The sequence below is a fragment of the Gigantopelta aegis genome, chromosome 8 (genome assembly GCF_016097555.1).
Source record: "Gigantopelta aegis isolate Gae_Host chromosome 8, Gae_host_genome, whole genome shotgun sequence".
Taxonomy (NCBI): domain Eukaryota; kingdom Metazoa; phylum Mollusca; class Gastropoda; order Neomphalida; family Peltospiridae; genus Gigantopelta; species Gigantopelta aegis.
Genome location: NC_054706.1, coordinates 28,285,481 through 28,308,215, shown reverse-complemented (window position 1 = coordinate 28,308,215; position 22,735 = coordinate 28,285,481). Strand labels below are relative to the sequence as shown.

At 39.9% G+C, this 22,735-nt stretch overlaps 1 protein-coding gene across 1 annotated transcript in view; it reads right to left on the bottom strand.

Moving 5' to 3' along the window:
* Nucleotides 1-363: 363 nt before the first annotated feature.
* The window catches only part of LOC121379203 (F-box/LRR-repeat protein 16-like), a 34,145-nt gene continuing 11,773 nt past the window's right edge, over nt 364-22,735 (bottom strand). The window contains exons 2-3 of the mRNA XM_041507702.1: nt 3,701-3,849; nt 364-1,188 (exon numbers count right to left, since the gene is read on the bottom strand). Of these exons, the coding sequence (XP_041363636.1) occupies nt 1,040-1,188; nt 3,701-3,849 (298 nt within the window). The 3' untranslated portion in view covers nt 364-1,039. The remainder of the gene's footprint in view (nt 1,189-3,700; nt 3,850-22,735) is intronic.

The following is a 22,735-nucleotide window of genomic DNA, read 5'->3' as shown; positions in this document are numbered from 1 at the left end:
CAGTAGTTTCAAGACGACCAACACAAGTAACACATGTAAGGTTGGGGAGAATCATGACATGCCATGACGGCGGTATTTATGAAGCCTGACTTCTTAAACGCTGGTGTTGAAGCATTTTAAATGTACGTAGTTTCAAGGGTGTAAGACATAAACAGGCTTTGTAAATTCGGACCATAGTGTCCAAGTCTCGAATATTTCAAAATTAATTTAGTTATTTTTAAATCAACAGCACCGTTTTCTTCTTCCTCTATATATTCACAACCAGGTTTCTTCTTCGTTTTTCTTTCTTTCTTTCTTTCTTTCTTCCCCCCCCCCCCCCCCCCCCCCCCACATTTTTTTTTTTAATGCTCCATTGACAATAGAAGCTGATCGATGTCCGTCTATTGGTGCAAGTCTTCTTTGGCTGAGACAGTTTGTGGAAATGACTGTTTTACATCACGAGGTATCACTATCTGATAGTGAAGGCATTAAGAACGTTAAAAAGCTTAGGTATGTCTTCATAATTTCTGGACATTTGAATGGTAACAGTAATAAGTAAAGGAAGAAAAGGAAGAGGGAAAGACAGAACTCGTGCACGGGATGCTGAGACTGCACAGCTTATACCAGCCTAGGTCCTAGGAGTCGTCGTCCTTGTTGAGAACGCGCCACTTGAAGAGAGTTTCCAATCTACACACAACACAAGGCATCGTCTCATGATCTTGTTGATAAAGCGCCAAGTGAAGATAGTTCCCAATCTACTCCAACACAAGGCATCGTCTCATGTTTACAAAGCGCCACGTGAAGATAGTTCCGAATCTACCCCAACACAAGGCATCGTCTCATGTCCAGAAAGCGCCAAGTGAAGAAAGTTCCGAATCTACTTCAATACAAGGCATCGTCTCATGTCCAGAAAGCGCAAAGTGAAGAAAGTTCCGAATCTACTTCAACACAAGGCATCGTCTCATGTCCAGAAAGCGCAAAGTGAAGAAAGTTCCGAATCTACTTCAACACAAGGCATCGCCTCATGTCCAGAAAGCGCAAAGTGAAGAAAGTTCCGAATCTACTCCAACACAAGGCATCGTCTCATGTTTTCTCTGAGGAACTGGCAGACGACACCGGAGGCACTTGGACAGTTGGTTAGTTCGAGCTCGGTCAGGTTGTACAGTCTAGTTAACCCATACAGGCCGCTACTGCTGATTTCAGTACACCCTAGAAAAGACAAATTTAGCATAATTTAGTGTTTGTAACGAAGTGCTCAAAATTAATATGTAAGTCAGGGTTTCTACCAGAGCAAGAGAAGGTACGAAGGGTAATATTACATGACACCCTGGAAAAAACACATTCAGAATAATGTTTTGTTTGTAACGAAGTATTTAAAATGAATAACATGTGCAGTTTGTTACGGAAATGAGTCAGGGTATCTGACGAAGCATTAGCGGGTACAGAGGGTAATATTACAGTGACTAAAATCTTGAAAATCAATGGATATATTTTTATAATTTTTAGATGGATGATAATAAGAGAAATGGTGTTTAAAACTGGGTCAAAATGCATGGAATGCAGTGTCCAAAATATTCCAACACATTTCTAACCCATAACTACCTAATAGGGGCACTTATGCCAAGTGATGGTCTGTTTCGTTTTTGTTCAGTAGAGCTTCTAGATTATGGTAGCTCCACTTCCATGGCGAGTGATATTCATTCAGTGTTGGGCTAGTAAATAACTACAATACTAGGCCGACGGCTAGTGGGGAAAAACCCTTGTCAAATGCTGCATTTACATATTTTGTAAATATGAATGTCCTGCGCCCCCCCCCCCCCCTCTTTTGCCACCCCCAATCTAAGGATTTTTAAGCTATTAATTAAATTGTATAGGCCTAAAATTAAAGTAGGGCTAGTGAATTTTTAATCATGGCTAGTACATTTTTAAAATAACTGATCCCATGGCTAGTGGATTTTTATAAAATTCTGGAAGACCATATTAACTACCCTCAATTTTCTGAATATGAAAGAAAGAAGTGTTTTATTTAACGACGCACTCAACACATTTTATTTACGGTTATATGGCGTCAGACATATGGTTAAGGACCACATATTGTGAGAGGAAACCCGCTGTCGCCATTACATGGGCTACTCTTCCGATTAGCAGCAAGGGATCTTTTATTTGCGCTTCCCACAGGCAGGATAGCACAAACCATGGCCTTTGTTGAACCAGTTATGGATCACTGGTCGGTGCAAGTGGTTTACACCTACCCAATGAGCCTTGCGGAGCACTCACTCAGGGTTTGGAGTCGGTATCTGGATTAAAAATCCCATGCCTCGACTGGGATCCGAACCCAGTACCTACCAGCCTGTAGACCGATGTCCTAACCACGACGCCACCGAGGTTCCTGAATATGAATATAACGAGCCATAAATGTACTAAAATATTGCGATGCCTTATAACAGCAACAACAAGAAAAAACTAAAAAGAAGAAATGGCCATCGACCAATTAGATTCGAGCACTAATTTCATGGGCAATTAATAATGTGTACATATATATTCTTAGGTATGCCGAATTCATCCATGCTTAATACAATTACATAGGATCACGTGTATAGCAGCAATGTTCGATTTACACACAGCGGCCATTTTGTATTTTAAATACTAAGTCAACTGCCAAAGGCCATGGAACTTGGTGAACGTGATTAGTCGGCTGGGCCAATCGTATTCCTTCAAAATGGTTCGCGAATGGCGGCATTCTTGGATTTTAGGTTAATGGCGTCTTTAAACAAGCTTATGTGGTAAACCAATCTGGCAATCTTATCAAACGTTGGAGTAAACGATACTGTCCCGGGGCTAAATCGAATCCACTAACATGTTTGAGATTCGTTAAAAACAAAGTTCACGACTGCTATCAATCACAACCAGTCAAAATCGAGGACTTTGAAACATTACGTTGTTTTATTTTGTTTTTGTTTTTGGTTTTTTGCTTATATATATATATACGCCTCAAGACTGGACCCTCTCTAAACCGGAATTCTCTCAAAACTGGACGTTTTCCAAAGTCTATTTCTCGCTCCAGCCAGTGCACCACCACTGGTACATCAAAAATCGTAGTATGTGCTATCCTGTCTATGGAATGGTGCATATAAAAGATCCCTTGCTGCTAATCGAAAAAAAAGAGTAGCCCATGTAGTGGCAACAGCGGGTTTCCTCTCAATATCTGTGTGGTCCTTAACCATATGTCCGACGCCATATAACCGTAAATAAAATGTGTTGACTGCGTCGTTAAATAAAACATTTCCTTCTTCTTCGTTAACAGCAACAATGACGTCCATGGCAATAATGAAACTGTGCATTTGCATATATACCTCGCATGATTTGGATATGTCAGATCGTTCCTTGGCAACGCTTAAATTGACAGACAGATTCACAAAAAGAAAGACAATTTTGTTTTGAAAAAGCCACATTCTTAATGTAAAATATGGTAAATTGTAGCTCGGGGACTGTCAGTGCTTTCTGTAGCTATATTTAGTTTTGTGTTTGTTTTGTTTTGTTTGTAATTTTTAATTTAATTTAATTTAATTTAATTTAATTAATTTAATTAATTTTAATTTTAATTTTAATTTTAATTTTAATTTTAATTTAATTCTATTTAATTCTATTTAATTATATTTTATTTTATATACTGCATGAGAAATCACAGGAGCACGGTGATGTTAAGTAATGTACAGTTTACCTGCAAGAGACAAAACCCGGAGGTTCCTCATGGAGTATAGGTGTTGTAGACCAAAGTCGCGGACCTGCGTGCACCAGCGTAGATACAGCTTGACCAGTGACGTCATCGTGGAGACGTAGCCGATCCCAATATCCGTCACGTGTTTACACCTGCAATAATCAATTAGCATCACTATTGGTATATACATAGTATACTAGATGCGTGGCTATACAGGAGCTACCTTTCGATCAGCCAAGTCAAATCAACCAGTTAGCTCCATTTTCAATTTTGATGAACCATTCTAAGTTATGCGTCAAAATTACCTTCAAGAAATTACGCAACATTTTCTATTTGGCTTTAATCCTGCGGGATATTTGCAAATTCAATTGCAACAAAACCAACCCTCGCCCGCTACCGACCCTGGTCGGGCTGCTGGTGCTCCCTTGCACATGCCAGCGCTGGCGACTCCCTCTCCAACCCCCCCCCCCCCAACCCCAAACCTTTTCCTGTTCTGGACGGAGGAGCCGGCCAAAGTCGACACCTGCGCCCATGACAGGCGTGTGCTACAACCGCTTGTTCTGAACGTGTACGTTAAAACCTATGACCTGACCTGAGTGGCTATTAAATAACATTTAACTTACGACTTTTCAAAAACATATCTCACGAGTGATACATTTTTAAACAAGCTGTGTGATATTTAAACGATAGCTAATGAATTCCAGTATAGAGCTCTGTTTCTCACAGTTTATGAACAAAGAAAAATAAATAAACGAGTTTTGCAACTATTTACAAGTCATTGATTTACAACGATTGGTTCCAGAGGTGTTGATGCCAATAGACAAGTTCTTATCATCGTATGATACAACAAATCGTGTTATTTCCAACGAGTGCGTAAAACATGTTTGTTTTAGCCAATTTCAGTTATTTATATATATATATATATATATATTTTTTAAATGCATTGCAAAATAAATTACATGGCCGTATCATTCTTAAATGTGCATATAAAAGATCCCTTGCTGCTAATCGAAAAGAGTAGCCCATGAAGTGGCGACAGCGGGTTTCCCCTCTCTGTGTTGTCCTTAACCATATGTCTGACGCCATATAACCGTAAATAAAATGTGTTGAGTGCGTCGTTAAATAAAACATTTCATTCCTTCCTTCTTAAATTTCCTGCTCGAGGCAGTATAACACAATAACATGGCGTCTTCTTCAGGTTCACAAAAAGGGCAGTTTTGACTTAAAATTGCACTTTTTTTTAAGTGTACCTTTTTACACACACACACACACACACACACACACACACACACACACACACACACACGCACACACACACACGCTCACTTCGTGCACGGTCGGTCTAGGATCGATCCCCATCGATGGGTCCATTGGGTTATTTCTCATTCTAGCCAATGCACCATGACTGGTATATCAAAGGTCGTGGTGTGTGGTATCCTGTCTGTGGGATAGTGCCTATAAAACATCCCTTGCTACTGATGAAAAAATGTAGCGGGTTTCCTCTCTGAGACATTATGTCAGAATTACCAAATGTTTGACATCCAATAGCCGATGATTGATAAATCAATGTGTCGCGGGGCTATGGTTATTAAGGTGGGGTAATCCCTTGTTCATCCCGAGGACGATCGGGTTACAAAATGTATCCTACAACCCATTGCATATTAAGCAAGCGCTTTACTACAGGGCTACATAAAGGGAAAGATTGCAAATCTAAAGTCACCGACTTCGGTGGTGTAGTGGTTAAGCCATCGGATATAAGGCTGGCAAATACTTGGTTCGTATCCCGGTACCGGCTCCCACCCGCAGCGAGTTTTTACGGCTCAGTAGGTAGGTGTAAGGCCACTACACCGACTTCTCTCTTCCTAACCACTAACCCACTGTCCTGGGCAGACAGTTCTGATAGCTGAGATGTGTGCCCAGGACAGCGTGCTTGAATCTAAATTGGATATAAGCACGAAAATAAGTCCAAACAACAAAAACAACAACAATCTTCAGCCATTTTGCTTTGCATTTACATTTTGTGTGACAAATATTAAACAACATAATGTTCAACTGTGGAAGAAACAAAACTTCTAATAGAATTGAAAATTGCTTCATGTGCCTTTAAAATGTTTGTACTATTCTGTTGACAGTTTGGACAAAAATACCGACTATTCTTCAGACTAACTGATATTTACGAACGTTCTTCCTTTGACGATAACGCTACAAACCATCCCAGCGTGTGCGGTAGAGAAGCGTCACTCGCAGCACGGTACAATCGTGTTGCGGAATGTATTTCCTGCAAGTTAACATATCTCTGGAATGTCAGACGCGTTTCGCGGCGATCGGTAGCTACTTACAGATAATATTCAGATCAAAGCTCCAGGATTCAATTAATAAAAGATTACGATCTCCGATGAACTATGCTGGAGGTACCTTACAACTGCGTGATTTATAATAACGATTTGTGTAGCACACACGACCTGTAATTGTAATTATTTGTGGTATGTTACTACAAGCTGTAAATGGTGTGTGTGTGTGTGTGTGTGTGTGTGTGTGTGTGTGTGTGTGTGTCTGTGTGTATGTGTGTGTCTGTGTGTGTGTCTGTGTGTGTGTGTGTGTGTGTGAGAGAGAGAGAGAGAGAGAGAGAGAGAGAGAGAGAGAGAGAGAGAGAGAGAGAGAGAGAGAGAGAGAGAGAGAGACAGACAGACAGACAGACAGACAGACAGACATACAAATACAGATGAGAGAGACAGACAGAGACTGAGACAAACAGAGAGACAGAACGACAAAAACAGAGACGCAGACAGAATCTAACTTTTATATTTACAACCAGCTTAAAGGTCCAACTTACGCATAAAACTTTTAACATACCATAAACGTAATTGCATGCTGTTAAACTACACGCTTTTGTGAATATGATCTTTGCGTCTTGGGTGTAAACTGTATTTTCATTATTGTCTTTTTATCTGATTAGGTTATTTGCTTTCGTGTCCGCGCTGGCTTTGGGCGCCATTATAAAGTCCTCAGCAATATTGCTGATTTTGGAGGGGTGGAGTCTGGGAAGTCTATTTAGTGGCCTTACATCTCCCCTCATTTTGTTTTCGTTTGTGCGCTTTGTCGTCGCTCCTTGTTGAACCCGTAGGATATATTATCAACCCAACTGCTACCAGTCTTGAATATGGGAAATTAACTACTGCGCCATCGGTGCCAGTGCAAGAAAAGTCACAACGTGACAACGCACCTTTAAAAAGACTCGTTTCTGTACGCGGTCTCTTCGTACAGCCCGGGACCGTAAGTATGTAGACTCCCGTGGAGACCTATTTCCTCGCTTATGAATGGGAAAACATTGCCAAAGACAGCTGTACGGAACAACAAACAGCGAGTTAATCCGAAGAAAGATTTATTTCCGCTACAATAAACAAACGTTAATACAATCAAAGAGATGATTGGTTTTATTCCACGGGACGCCATGCACAGACTAAATTAATGCAGGATGGGTGTAGCTTTGTTAATTACAGAATGCAAATCGATTTATTAATACACAAATACTGGTGCATGATGGGTGTATTTTTGTTAATTACAGAATGCAAATCGATTTATTGGTACTCAAGTACTGCATGATACAGGATGGAAGTATTTTTGTTAATCACAGAATGTAAATCGATTTATTGGTACTCAAGTACTGATGCAGGATGGTTGTGTGTTAATTATAGAATGTAAATCGATTTATTGGTTTTCGAGTAATGATGCAGGATGAGACTCTTTTGTTAATTATAGAACGCAAATCGATTTACTGGTACTCAAGTACTGATGCAGGATGGTTGCGTGTTTGTAAATTGTAGAATACAAATCGATTTAGTCGTCACAGACGCACTGACACAGGATGGGTGTCTTTTTCTTTGTTAATTAGAGAATGCAAATCGATTTATTGGTACACAAATACTGATGCACGATGCATTTTTTATAAAAAAAATTCTGTTAATGATAGAATGCAAATCGATTTATTGGTATACGAGTACTGATGCACGATGAATTTTTTTTATTATTAATTACAGAATGCAAATCGATTTATTGATACGCAAGTACTTAGTTCGAGACGACCGCACTGGCCTTTGTATGGAAAGGAAAGGAATGTTTTGGTTAATTACCTGCTATAAGATATCAGTATGAAAAGTAAACAAAATAAATGATTAAAAAGTAACAATATAATTATTACAAATATAAACCTGCGTTAAGCGACAGCTAGGGGGCGGGACGTAGCCCAGAGGTCAAGCGTTCGCTTGATGCGCGGTCGGTCTAGGATTGATCCCTGTCGGTGGACCCATTGGGCTATTTCTTGTTCCAATCAATGTTCCACAACTGGTGTAACAAAGGCCGTGAAATGTACTATCCTGTCTGTGATATGATACATATAAAAGATCCCTTGTTGCTAATCGAAAAGAGTAGCCCATGAAGTGGCGACAGCGGGTTTCCTCTCTCAATATCTGTGTGTCCTTAACCATATGTCTGACGCCATACAACTGTAAATAAAATGTGTTGAGTGCGTCGTTAAATAAAACATTCCCTTCCTTTCTTTAGCGACAGCTAGCGACGCTAATGTTCGCGAATTATTTGATCTGGGTTGTATTCACCCAGACCGAGCAAAAAAAGAAGTGTCCGCTAGACTGGTTTATGCGCTTCACAGTAAACCAAATGACCAAGGTGAAAACCAATCGATTTTTGTTTCGCGAACGTTAGCGCTGCTTGCTGTCGCTGAACGGAGGGCTGTTCGAGATGTAGTCATTCAGTTGAACGTGAATCGTAGGGCTATAAACCAGTCTAGCGAACTCTTTTTTTTTTCTGCTCCATCTGGCTGAACGCATCTCTTGACGACCAACAGAACATTGGATTTGTTCATATTACAGGCCTCGGTGGTGTAGTGGTTAAGCCATCTGACTGAAGGCTGGTAAGTACAGGGTTCGCAACCCGGTAACACCTAACCATTTTACCCACTGTCCTGGACAGACAACCCAGATAGCCGAGAGTTGTGTGCCCAGGACAGCGTGCTTGAACCTTAATTGGTCACATAAGCACGAAAATAAGTATAAATGAATGAATTTTCTCAAATTGATGTTTTAAGCAAAATAATGTAAGCATTGTGTACGTTAATAGTAAAAAAAAAAAGCAAAAAAAAAAAAGAAAGAAAAAAAAAAAAGCTGTTAATGACAAAAATATTTTACTTTGCCTAATAACCAGGTGAGCGGCTTTCACCCAAGCAAGACAGTTAAATCTGCCATAATGATGATGAATTGAAGAGTTCAGCAGTGAGGCAGATAACTCCGGAACGGTCTTGCTGCGTGCAATCCATCAGCTTAATCCAAGTGCATTAGTTACTAGACATTTCTCCAATGACCACTCGAGATGCAGATGGAATACGTAGACGTCTTCCCCCACAAGAGAACGCGCAGTTAACACGCGCCCACATGACCGTTTGTAATTAAAGTTGTATTCTCACCGAAAGACGCTGAACAACGATTTAGGAACAGTTGGTTTACAGTTCCGTATGTCGTATCAAGAGTCACGTTTAGTGTCAAAGAACAGAGATTAAAGAGACTGTCTGGAGATTGCTTCCATTGTTAAGATGATACCGACTAACAGACGGGTTTTTAATAATTTAATTGCGTATTAAATACAATTTATTTCCATAAAATATAAGTGACCGTATATTAAATGTGTTTCTTATTATCCTAGTGTGTGTACTAAGTCAAATGTCATTTTATTTTCTAAATTAGATATATGTTTTTTGTACGTACAAAATTATTGTTCTGGGTCCTAATTCACAAAGGTCTCTTAGGCTCTGCTAGACAACAAAGCATCCTCTTTGCAAGGTTTTTAGCATTGCACTGCGAGATCGCAAAGTTGCGAGAGTTTAGTGAATTAGGCCCCTGGCCCCTGTCATTTTATTTTCTAAATTAGATATATGTTTTTCGTACGTACAAAATTATTGTTCTGGGTCCTAATTCACAAAGGTCTCTTAGGCTCTGCTAGACAACAAAGCATCCTCTTTGCAAGGTTTTTAGCATTGCACTGCGAGATCGCAAAGTTGCGAGAGTTTAGTGAATTAGGCCCCTGGCCCCTGTCATTTTATTTTCTAAATTAGATATATGTTTTTCGTACGTACAAAATAATTGTTCTGGGTCCTAATTCACAAAGGTCTCTTAGGCTCTGCTAGACAACAAAGCATCCTCTTTGCAAGGTTTTTAGCATTGCACTGCGAGATCGCTAAGTTGCGAGAGTTTAGTGAATTAGGCCCCTGGCCCCTGTCATTTTATTTTCTAAATTAGATATATGTTTTTCGTATGTACAAAATTATTGTTCTGGGTTCTAATTCACAAAGGTCTCTTAGGCTCTGCTAGACAACAAAGCATCCTCTTTGCAAGGTTTTTAGCATTGCACTGCGAGATCGCAAAGTTGCGAGAGTTTAGTGAATTAGGCCTCTGGGCTACTTACAAACGTTAGGATAACCAGGATCACGTTGGATATGCAGACACAAGAAGCTAAATTTAGTATGGAATTTTAGTCGTTAAAAGATTTTATTATTCGGAAACATCTTGCAATGGCAATAATCTCAGAACAATCCTCTTTAAAGGTCAACTCGCACACTGTCAACGCACCTTTATTTTGCAACTGGACAGACGATGTAACCAGTGCACCTTTCCAAACAAGAATAAGAGATACGGATCCATTACATTTTGATTCGTGGCCATATGCATTTAATATCCATGCACGCTGTCCTGGGTAAACTATGCGTCTAATTAAGTAGATATTAAAGGGACATTCCTGAGTTTGCTGCATTGTAAGATGTTTCCGACTAATACAATATTTCTAGGATTAAACTTACATATTACATATATTTTCTTGTTTCGAATATCAATGTCTGTATATTCAATGTGTTTCTGGTCGTCTTAATACTTGTAAGTAGTCGAAACTGGATTTTGTCTTCAAATAATTTCGTACGTACGAAAAAAACATATTTTAGGAAATAAAATGAAATTTAACCTAGTACAAATATTAGAACGATCAGAAACACCTTGAATATACAGACACTGCTATTCTAAACAAGAAAAATATATTTAATATGTAAGTTTAATCGTAGAAACATTTTATTAGTCGATAACATCTTAAAAACTGCCGCAAACTCAGGAAGGTCCCTTTAATGGTTATATGAGGTATATAACATATAGGGTAGCATACACTGCAGTATTTGTTATATCATTCCTGTATCATTGGTTGCAGTGGGAAATCATGGTGTCGAGCATTGCAGATAAGTATTAATTTGTCTGATTTTTTTTTTTAACGACACCAATGACACTAGAGCACATTGATTTATCAATCATCGGCTATTGGATGTCAAACATTTGGTAATTTTGATATATACTATTACAGACGAAACCCACTACGTTGTTCTGTCTCAAAACAAAGAAATCTTGCTAAAACGTTTAATTAAATTTTTCACTGCATTCATGTTCTTATATTATCATAATTTAAAACCCAATAACCGATGTATTTTTCGTGCTGGGGTGTTGTTAAATATCTATTCTGTTCTATTCTATTCTATTCTATTCATTTTATTCTATTACATTATATTCTTATATTGTTCAGTTATAAACGAACAACAAACAACAAACTACCTTTCGTTAATTTACCCACGAGAGTGGGAATTTAAACAAGTAGTTTCATTCCTCGAACTATACATAGAGATTCAAATAAATACTGGCTCGAACGATATACCGCCCGCCTGCTATATCAAAGACCCCGTGGTATGTGTTTACGCCTTGACGATTTGCATGTTGAGATTCTGGTACGTGGGAATGCGGTGCTAGATTCCAAGATAATTAGAGTATACCTGAATACAAGGGCGGGACCCACAGTGGCATACCATCCTGCATTCCGTCGATTAGTTACTTTCGTACCAACCAGTGCACCACGACTGATAAATCAAAGGCCATGGTATGTGCTGTTATGTCTGTGGCAAAGTGCATGGCGGGAAAATGTAGCGGGTTTCCTCTAAGATTATATGTCATAATTATGAAATGTTTGGCATTCCAGTAGCTGATGATTAATAAATTAATGTACTCTAGTGATTGCGTTAAATAAAGCAAACTTTAACTTTCGTCTCCGAATACTAGTATTAAAACTGAAATTTAATAAAGTGTTTGGAATGAATGAACCCAATAGCCGATTTGTATTTTTGTGCTGGGGTGTCGTTAAACATTCATTCATTCACTCATTCATTCATTCCAAACACTTTATTCAATTTCAGTTTTAAAGGAGACCGGACACCAAAAGACATGTAGTGTGTAATGGATTAAGTTAGCGTCAAAGACCGCATTACTCTAACGCCCGGCTCGCTGCGAAGCACCGGTCAGCTGCGCGTCTTAGGTTTGGGGTAAAAACAGAAGTGGGCGGGATTATGCATAGATCTGAACGAAAGCGAGGCAATACGTCATCGGTGAGAGTTACCAAGCAATACGTGTTGATTCTTTGGTTGTGCCTTTTAGTCGTCTTTTCTTCTTTTGTTTTTTGTCTCCAGGTTTATCGGAAATTTAATTTACAAGATAATTAGTGTTATTATATACTGTCGACGTAATTATATGATGGTTAACTGCGCAGTGTTTAAATGCAACAGTAACAGCAATGCATCCCAAGAAACGGCCAACATCATGGTTTCGATTTCCAAAAAAACTAAAGTTGTTTTAAAACATGGACGCATTATTGTCGTCGAACGGGCTTTACACCAACTAAATACAGCAGGTTATGGTACATTTGCAATGTGAAAATTAAAACAAGTATGTACTTAAGATATACATTAAATAAAGGTATTGCAATTTGTTCACATACGAATATTTAAACTTCACATTTATTTACCTATAATTACAAATTAATTTTCACCGACAGCCCATAACGACTCCATACTAACGTCTCTTGATCTAGTTGGTTTGTTAACCTTATAACAAAACTCCTTCAAAACGTGAATTATTACGTTAGTTAACAATGTTTATAGTCAGTTCAGTATATTGTCATTAAAATTAAAATGCTAACACTTTGGCAGGAACAACATGTACTGTGGCCAGAAGGAACGATGGTTAATTCGTTTTAAAGCTAATGTCGATTATTAAAGCATAATAAAATTGTACTTTTCAATGCTTTCTGTGTGTCATATTAAAAATACTCTACACCAAATAATTATTTTAATACCTACCCTGGGTTTCTGCCAGAGGATGCGGAGGGTAAACTTACATGTATGTACTAAATAATCTCAGAAATTAATGTGTATATATATAATGTTTTATTTTTTCGATAGATTATAGTAACATAATTGCTGTTTAAAATTTATAAAAGTGCATGAAATAAAATGTTCAATAAAAAAAACATTTCAAACCTATAACCACCCAATATACTCCTTTCAATATATTTAGTTTTTACAGGCCCGCAGGAACGACTGGGGGGGGGGGGGGGGGGGGGGGGGCACTGACGGACCGGGTATAAAATCTACACCAGATTTTGGTTACAATGGCAAAACTTAATGTGATAAAGAAAAGCTCACAAGTCTTGCCGACATGTTAAACCATATAGCCAAATAATCAAAATAACGCCAGACGTTACTGTTAACAATTTAGTAACGGAGCCGTACCACGCGCACGCGAACGAAACCACTTGCCAGTGACGAAAAATAGTTCCATCGATAAACGAGTTTTTAACTTCAAATGTTTGTAATACGAAATTGTCTGAAACAGATATTAATAAAAAAAAAAAAAAAAACGTTATTTATTTATAATCTAATTATTGCTTTAGCATTAACTGGGGTGGCTGGAAACTGTTGGAAATTACAGACGGGGTATAAGAGAATTTGGCTCCGCCCACAGGGGTATACGGGATTTGTCCAACGACAAACAACCAATGAGATTAAACAATTTTACATGAAGGCGAGATAAAGTTTTTTGTTAAATTATTATATCTTGCTTTGGGGAGGAAGGGACGCTTTTTGCAAATTCGTGAAATCGGCCTATGGAATATCCACTGACGTGTCATATTTACATCTATGCTGAACAAGATTTATGATGAAATATTATTAAATATTGTGTGCTTTTCTTCTAATTAGGTCCATTTGCTTCAGTTCACATTAAAAATGTCATAAAAAAATTATGTTTAAAAAAATGCTTGTATGCTAGTCTATGACCGTGTGGCTTCCTTGTCTTCGTCGGCAGTTGATTCATCCGAATTTTCGTCTAAGACAACATTTCCAGGATTAGGGACAAAGTCTCTGACAAGTGGTTCAAACTGATACGGTTTGATGCCATCGGGGAGCGCGGTAGTTGCGTGTTGTGGTTTATGACAGCAAACAATTCATTACGCCGTATATATGGTTTGGTGTCCGGTCTCCTTTAAGCATTAACTCACCGCTGTCAGAACACACGTCCAGAATGGGTGTGCTACAAGAGCAATTTTTGCTTTGGCCTTTAAGGCACTATACCACTATTTGTGGTGTCGTTTCATTCATTTTAATTTCAACTTATTTTCGTGCTTGTCCAATTAAGGTTCAAGCACGCTGTCCTGGGCACACATCTCAGCTATATGGGCTGTCTGTCCAGGGCAGTGGGTTAGTTGTCAGTGAATGAAAAGAGGGTGTAGTGGTCTTACCCACTGAATCTTTAAAACTCGCTCTGGAGGTGGGAGCCGGTACCGGGCTGCGAACCCAGTACCTATCGGCCTTACGTCCGATAGCTTAACCACGACACCACCGAGGCCCTGCTGGTGTCGTTACTTGTCTTGGCTTAATATAGTCCAGTTCAGGAAATATTCCTCATAAAATAAAATAATACAAAATTCTGATATGCATTTTGATGATTACAAATAGTTTGTTTTTATTCTTTAGTATTTAAGGCGGGATATAGCCTGAAGTGGTAAGGCGCTCGCTCGATGCGCGGTCGGTGTGGGATCGATACCCGTCGGCGGGCCCATTGGACTATTTCTCGTTCCAGCCAGTGCACCACGACTTGTATATCAAAGGCCGTGGTATGTACTACCCTGTCTGTGGGATGGTGCATATAAAAGATCCCTTGCTGCTAACCGAAAAGAGTAGCCCATGAAGTGGAGACAGCGGATTTTCTCTCTCAATATCTGTGTGGTCCGTAACCATATGTCCTACGCCATATAACCGTAAATAAAATGTGCTGAGTGGGTCGTTAAATAAAACATTTCTTTCTTTCTTTCTTTCTTTCTTTCTTTAGTATATAAATAACCCATTGGTTTGATGTTGCCTGTTATATGTAGTACTGACTGATAACAACTGTGCGAGTGATATACTTTCACTGGTATAACAATACCACGAGGCGGTCCTCGGAGATGAGGGTAGCCAATTGAAAAGTTCCGTGGTCGACCTATGTTGATTTTGCTTGCAGAAAAAAAGAAGAAAAAATGTTTTATTTAACGACGCACTCAACACATTTTATTTACGGTTATATGGCGTCAGACATATGGTTAAGGACCACACAGATTTTGAGAGTAAACCCGTTGTCGCCACTACATGGGCTACTCATTCCGATTAGCAGCAAGGGATCTTTTATTTGCGCTTCCCACAGGCAGGATAGCACAAAACATGGCCTTTGTTGAACCAGTTATGGATCACTGGTCGGTGCAAGTGGTTCACACCTACCCATTGAGCCTTGCGGAGCACTCACTCAGGGTTTGGAGTCGGTATCTGGATTAAAAATCCCATGCCTCGACTGGGATCCGAACCCAGTACCTACCAGCCTGTAGACCGATGGCCTAACCACGACGCCACCGAGGCCGGTTATTTTGCTTGCACGGTGCCTGTCAAGGGAGAGTATTCCCTACAACTAGTAGTTGCATGACACTTTCGATATTGATGGATCACAGAATATATTCTTTCATGAAAATTCTACTGAACTGCTTGGATTCCTTAATGCTGGTGCACCCCTTAACCTCTTTTGACTTCAGACTAGATCAAGGTCGAATTTGAGATGCGAGTCTAGTGGCTTCTTCAACTTCATCAAGGTTTTGTCCCCTTAAGTCGTACATAGTATACTAAATTTACTCTGACGGTGAAGAGTTCTATACAAGTGCACTCTTTCATGCCAGAGCTAATTATGTGCCGAGACCATTAGTGAACCGGCCTCAGACCACAATTAATTTCGCTATATGTTTCTATATAGCCTTAGTGGCTATAACATTTTTATTAATATCAGCAGGCCCGTGAAGTTTTGTATGTACCTTTGCCTGCATGGGGGACACATACCCTGAAAAGGACAACCCCTGTTGTCCAGCTCTTTCTCCCAGCATATTGGTTTAAACAGACACACCCTCTAAACCAGGCCGGAGTACACCCATTTTACACAAAAAGCACTACTTTTGCATGGGCCGGAATTACCACAAACAAGTCTTCAATGTCAACAAGTTACACATGTTTACAAACTACATGCTATCCCCTGTCACTTCAGTCAAACAGTTGCCACTTCATAGCTGTCTGCCATGAAATAATCACAGTCAAACAGCAGACTACTTGCGCGGTGAAACTTCCGGATTTTGGACAACCAAATGGGAAGATAACTGTAATCTGAGGCCAACCGATTCATTACGCCTACGGTCTTTATTTCCCATCGTCGAATAATGGCTCCAAAACTATTAACTATTCATCGAATTCAGTAGCGTTAATGTTTTAAATTACAGTGGGAGAAAAAAACCGACATGATGTATAGTTTCGTACTTCAAACGTAATTGACAAAACAAGACTACTGGTTGATTTCGCAGTCTCTGGTACAGACAAACTTAATAACGGATGGGTACACCGACTCCGGTTTTAATATACTTCTGGAAACAGTCTGTATTTATATGGCCACGGGTTAAGCCAATACTTCATTTTCATAACAGTGATTTTTCAATTAAGGGACGCTGGAAAATGATGGGGAGAGGGGAGAAGGGAGGCTAGGGGGTTACAGTCTATGAATGAATGGTATACTGTGCAAGAAAAAAAGAAAGAAGAAAAACGAAATTCAGAGTAAGAACTCTCCCGTTATGTAACCATAAAACGCAGCTGATTTTGCAACTCTCCACTGGAATGAACGAAGCGAATGTTTGCTTAATGATACCCCAGCACATTGTTTAACCAGTGGCTGATATGTGTCACATATATATATATAATAATTGTGATGCTTGTTCTGCAGTGTTAGATAGACGAAATCCATTTAACCTGCATTCATGAGCATCTAGGGCAGGACGTAGCCCAGTTAAGTGGTAACGCTCGTCTGATGTGCGGTCGGACCAGGATCGATCCCCGTCGGTGGGCCCAAAGGGTTATTTCTCATTTTAGCCAGTGCACCACGACTGGTTTATCAAAGGCCGTGGTATGTGCTATCCTGATTGTGGGATGGTGCATATAAAAGATCCCTTGCTACTAATGGAAAAATGTAGCGGATTTCATGTCTCAGACTATATGTCAAAATTACCAAATGTGTGATATCCAATAGCTAATGATTAATAAATCATGATCATCTGTGCCCTGCTATGGCTAAACACAATAAGCTATTGGGTAAGTGTTTCAGGAAGATATTTATCTAATATGTGACTATATTTTGACGCTTATTTTAAAAGAAAACAATTCATTTGTTAAAGGCATACTGTCACGGATTTAAGGACCTTATTTCTCTAAAAATGGATAATAACCAAAAATTACATTAATTGTTGGAAACCAAATGTAGCTATTGCATCACCTTCACTGAACCATAGCGGAGTGAAATCCATGTCAACCCTCACGGCAATTTTAGTTTTGGAATTATGGACCATTGCTATAATTCAATTATTTTTAAAAAATATCATTAATAAATGGAGTATGGTGGTTATGAAGATAGTTAAATAAAGTACATTTAGGGACAAATCAAATTATTTTTGTTCAGGTAATACTTTGACAATATGCCTTTAACTCATATTGTACTTCATTTGCACATACTACCTTTCACCTTGGCAGGTCAGTACTGATTGACATCAACAGATAGGCGTATGGGATGGTACAGAACGGGGGAGGATCTTATACAATGTGCTATGGAATGTGTAAGGCGTCCAGATTTCTGAATAAACACTACATGCAGCATAAGAGATATTAGGTAAACCAACCACATACATTTACATAGCACCAAACATTTAACCGACCTCAAAAATATTTTTTTAAAAACCCGTCAAAGAATACATCGCACCATGAAGGATTGCGCTGAAAGAAATTAAAAATTCACCCTGAAAGATGATTATTTACCTTATCTTATGCCAAAAAGAAGGGATGATATTTTTAGCGACGCACTCAACACATTTTTATTACGTTTATATGATTTTCTTACTCACCCGTTGGTGCGAACATCATGCGTTATTTTTGATAACACATACTTGTCTACACACGTACGTGTGTTAACAATTTCAAGACATACGACTGGCTGCTCCTAGGTGATGACCAGGTCACCAATGCCATACGTCCAGTAAAAAAGCAGTACGGTGGAAATCGATTACACTGTGGCGTATAGTTAACCTGACAATCATGTATCTGTGACGCGTAAGTCGGCTACAAGTGCAAAGGGCTGTAAATATCTTTTAGTCGATAAAGATGTTAAAATTTGCGTAAAACCTAGCTTTCGCTCGTAAGATACATTTTAAAACAACTCGTTGTGAGATAAATGGTATCTAACGGCCACTCATGTATTATTCTCTATACGGACCACACAGATAATGAGAGAGAAAACCCGTTACCGCCACGCCATTAACAGCAGGGAATTTTTTATATGCAGCATAGACAGGATAGCCGTGGAGCACTTTCTGCAGCGAGAAATAGCCCAATGGGCCTACTAACTGGGATCGATCCTAGATCGACCGCGCACTAGACGAGCGCTTTACCACTGGAATACGTGCGGCTCCCCCGCTACTGCTAAGCAGCAAGAGATATGCCGAGAAAAACACTTAGTATTGTAGATCAAATTCTAATCACTATTAGCCGCGAAATGTCTGTATGAAATACAAAATTAATATGTAAACTTGGACTGAATCTCAGTAGTGCGGATTAGAACGTCATTAGCACGGTTATGTTCCTGACACTATGGTTAACAGTGGCGGATTCAGAAAATCCATTTGGGGTGGGGGTGGGGTGGGGGGTGGGGTGACATAAGGCGGAATGCCAACGGAACTTTGGGGGAGGTTTGAAGGGGGGTCGTAAAAAAATTGAAAATTAATATATAATAAAATTATAACTGTCGCAAAATTTAGGGGAGCGGTGTAAAGAACTGTGCAAAAATACAAATATCACAGATAGATACTGACTTTTACTCAAAATTTCAATGTGTGCTGAGAATGTTACACCCCTGCACCACGGTGAGGTTACAGCACGCGCAGGGGCAGATATATTGTGATAACACACATTGCTACACATATGTACAGTCGTACATAACTATGAACGTACATTTTCACGTCTGCACCTGCACATACCTACACCCACTCCCACATCCACCCACACACACACAGTCACACACACACACACACACACACACACACACACACACACACACACACACACACACACACACACACACACATCGACATATATACTAGTCAGTGCCACGTTTGCCCACTGGTTCATGCACGTAAGCGGGATCGACCGCGTAGATTGTAAGACAAAGCATATGGATGGGTTAACGAGCATTCTTTTTTATGAACCGGCCTCGGTGGCGTCGTGGCAGGCCATCGGTCTACAGGCTGGTAGGTACTGGGTTCGGATCCTAGTCGAGGCATGGGATTTTTAATCCAGATACCGACTCCAAACCCTGAGTGAGTGCTCCGCAAGGCTCAATGGGTAGGTGTAAACCACTTGCACCGACCAGTGATCCATATCTGGTTCAACAAAGGCCATGGTTTGCGCTATCCTGCCTGTGGGAAGCGCAAATAAAAGATCCCTTGCTGCTAATCGGAAGAGTAGCCCATGTAGTGGCGACAGCGGGTTTCCTCTCAAAAATCTGTGTGGTCCGTAACCATATGTCTGACGCCATATAACCGTAAATAAAATGTGTTGAGTGCGTCGTTAAATAAAACATTTCTTTCTTTTTTTCTTTTTTATGAATGACTCGGTAGTCCAAAACGTATCGTGGCAAGTCTGCATGTTGCGGGCGATTCGGTGCCATGTGAGGCTAGAAAGGATGCAATTATCGCCAGTACGTTAATATCTGTGTATGTAATAGTCAAACGTATCGTGGCAAGTCTGCATGTTGCGGGCTATTCGGTGCCATGTAAGGCTAGAAAGGATGCAATTATCGCCAGTACGTTAATATATGTGTATGTAATAGTCAAACGTATCGTGGCAAGTCTGCATGTTGCGGGCGATTCGGTGCCATGTGAGGCTAGAAAGGATGCAATTATCGCCAGTACGTTAATATCTGTGTATGTAATAGTCAAACGTATCGTGGCAAGTCTGCATGTTGCGGGCGATTCGGTGCCATGTGAGGCTAGAAAGGATGCAATTATCGCCAGTACGTTAATATCTGTGTATGTAATAGTCAAACGTATCGTGGCAAGTCTGCATGTTGCGGGCGATTCGGTGCCATGTAAGGCTAGAAAGGATGCAATTATCGCCAGTACGTTAATATATGTGTATGTAATAGTCAAAGCCAACATGTTTACATCAATACTAGTACATACTAACCAGTGCCAGGTTTGCCCACTGGTTGATGCACGTAAGCGGGATCGATCGCGTAGGCCCCATGTAGGTCAAGCCCGACATACATACATTATATAAATATTCATACACACACACACACACACACACACACACACACACACACACACACACACACACACACACACGTACGTACGTACATACATACATAGAGCAACGGCATGAGACAATTTGTGAGGCCAGAAATGATTTAATTATCCTCTGCGCCAGTGTATATGTAATCGTCAACCTCGACATACATACAATATATAGATATTCATACATCAATACATACATACATACATACATAGACACGCACAACTACATACATACACATACACATACATAAATGAGTCTGTACATCAGCATTCATATGAAGTCTTATGATCCCTTATTTTATTTTCTTGCAAATGTATGCCACTCTTTGATACACAACATGTCCTGTCTGTCCGTGGAGAAATATCGATCCTATGACCTATAGCACACAGAACAAAATCACTGCTCTATCATCGATCTACATTGCTTTCCAGTGGTTCGAAAGCTAAACTTAAAGTTTGTTTTGTTCAACGATATAACTAGATCACACCGATTTATTAATCAATGGCTTTTGGGTGTAAAATATTTGATAATTCTGACATATTAACTTTGTTTGTTTTGTTTAATGACGCTACTAGAGCACCTTGATTTATTAATCATTGGATATTGGATGTCAAACATTTGGTAATTTTTACATATAGTCTTAGAAAGGAAACCCGCTACATTTGTCCATTAGTAGCAAGAGATCTCTTATATGCACCATCTCACAGACAGGATAGCAAATATCACGGTTTTTTTCGATATACCAGTCGTGGTGCACTGGATGGACTGAGAAATAGCCCTGTTGACTTAGAAGAGAAAACCCGCTACAGTTTGCGTTTAGCAGCAAATGATCTCTTATATACAATTAGTCACAGACAGGACAGCAAGCGGTCTTTGATGTACCAGGAGCCGGATTTAGCTCAGTCGGGTTGAGGTGCTTGCGTCGCAGGATCGAACCACCCCGCAGAGGATAATTCAACTGACTGAATTTTTTTTCTCGTTACAACCAGTGCACCACATCTGATCAACGGCTGTGGTATGTGCGTTCCTGTTTATGGGGAAAGTGCACATAAAAGATCCTTTTCTGCATTAGAAAGAAATGTAATGGCTTTCCTCTGATTACTTCGTGTCAGAATTACCAAATGTTTTATATATCCAATAGTCGATGATTCATTAATCAATGTTCTCTAGTCGTGTCGTTAAGCAAAAAACAAAAACAAAAACTTTTTGTTAATGTATCAGTAATGGGACACTGGTTAGTACGAAAGAAAGAAAGAAAGAAAGAAAGAAATGTTTTATTTAACGACGCACTCAACACATTTTATTTACGGTTATATGGCGTCAGACATATGGTTAAGAACCACACAGATATTGAGAGATGAAATCCGCTGTCGCCACTTCATGGGCTACTCTTTTCGATTAGCAGCAAGGGATTTTTTATATGCACCATCCCACAGACAGGGTAGTACATATCACGGCCTTTGATATACCAGTCGTGGTGCACTGGCTGGAACGAGAAATAGCCCAATGGGCCCACGACGGGGATCGATCCCACACCGACCGCGCATCGAGCGAGCGCTGTACCACTGGGCTACGTCACGCCCCGGTTAGTACGAAGTGACTAATAAACGGAGTACAGTATGGCATGTCAATGTGGCTCTCGGCGCAACGGCGTTATACACAGGTATGCTCCAATTATCTTGGAATCCTGCACGACATTCCTACATACCGGAGTTCCTGCAACATGCACAGATCTAGAGCCAAGCTGTAAACACTTTTCACGGCACAGTGTGCCAGACTAATGGGTCAAGTACTAATGTGTTTGTAACGTGCGCGTCAACAAACGAATAAATGGCAGATGCAATAAATAAGACAAGACATGATTGTTGTTGTTGGATTTTTTTATTTTTTTTTTGGGGGGGGGGGGGGGGGGTGTTTTTGTTGTTTTTGACTATGCACTTTGACATAGCCATACCTGTCGAAAAGACGTGACAAGACGTGAAGACCCTATCCCCACCTAGACCAAAACAAACAAAAAACAAAACATAAACATAAACATAACTAAACAATTAGTAAACAAACAAATAAAAATGAAAACGTATATTTGTTCAAATGTAATTCCTGTCCTTTTTATCCGAGGGGCGGGACGTAGCCCAGTGGTAAAGTGCTCGCTTGATGCGCGGTCGGTCTGGGATCGATCCCCGTCAGTGGGGCCCATTGGGCTATTTGTCGTCACAGCC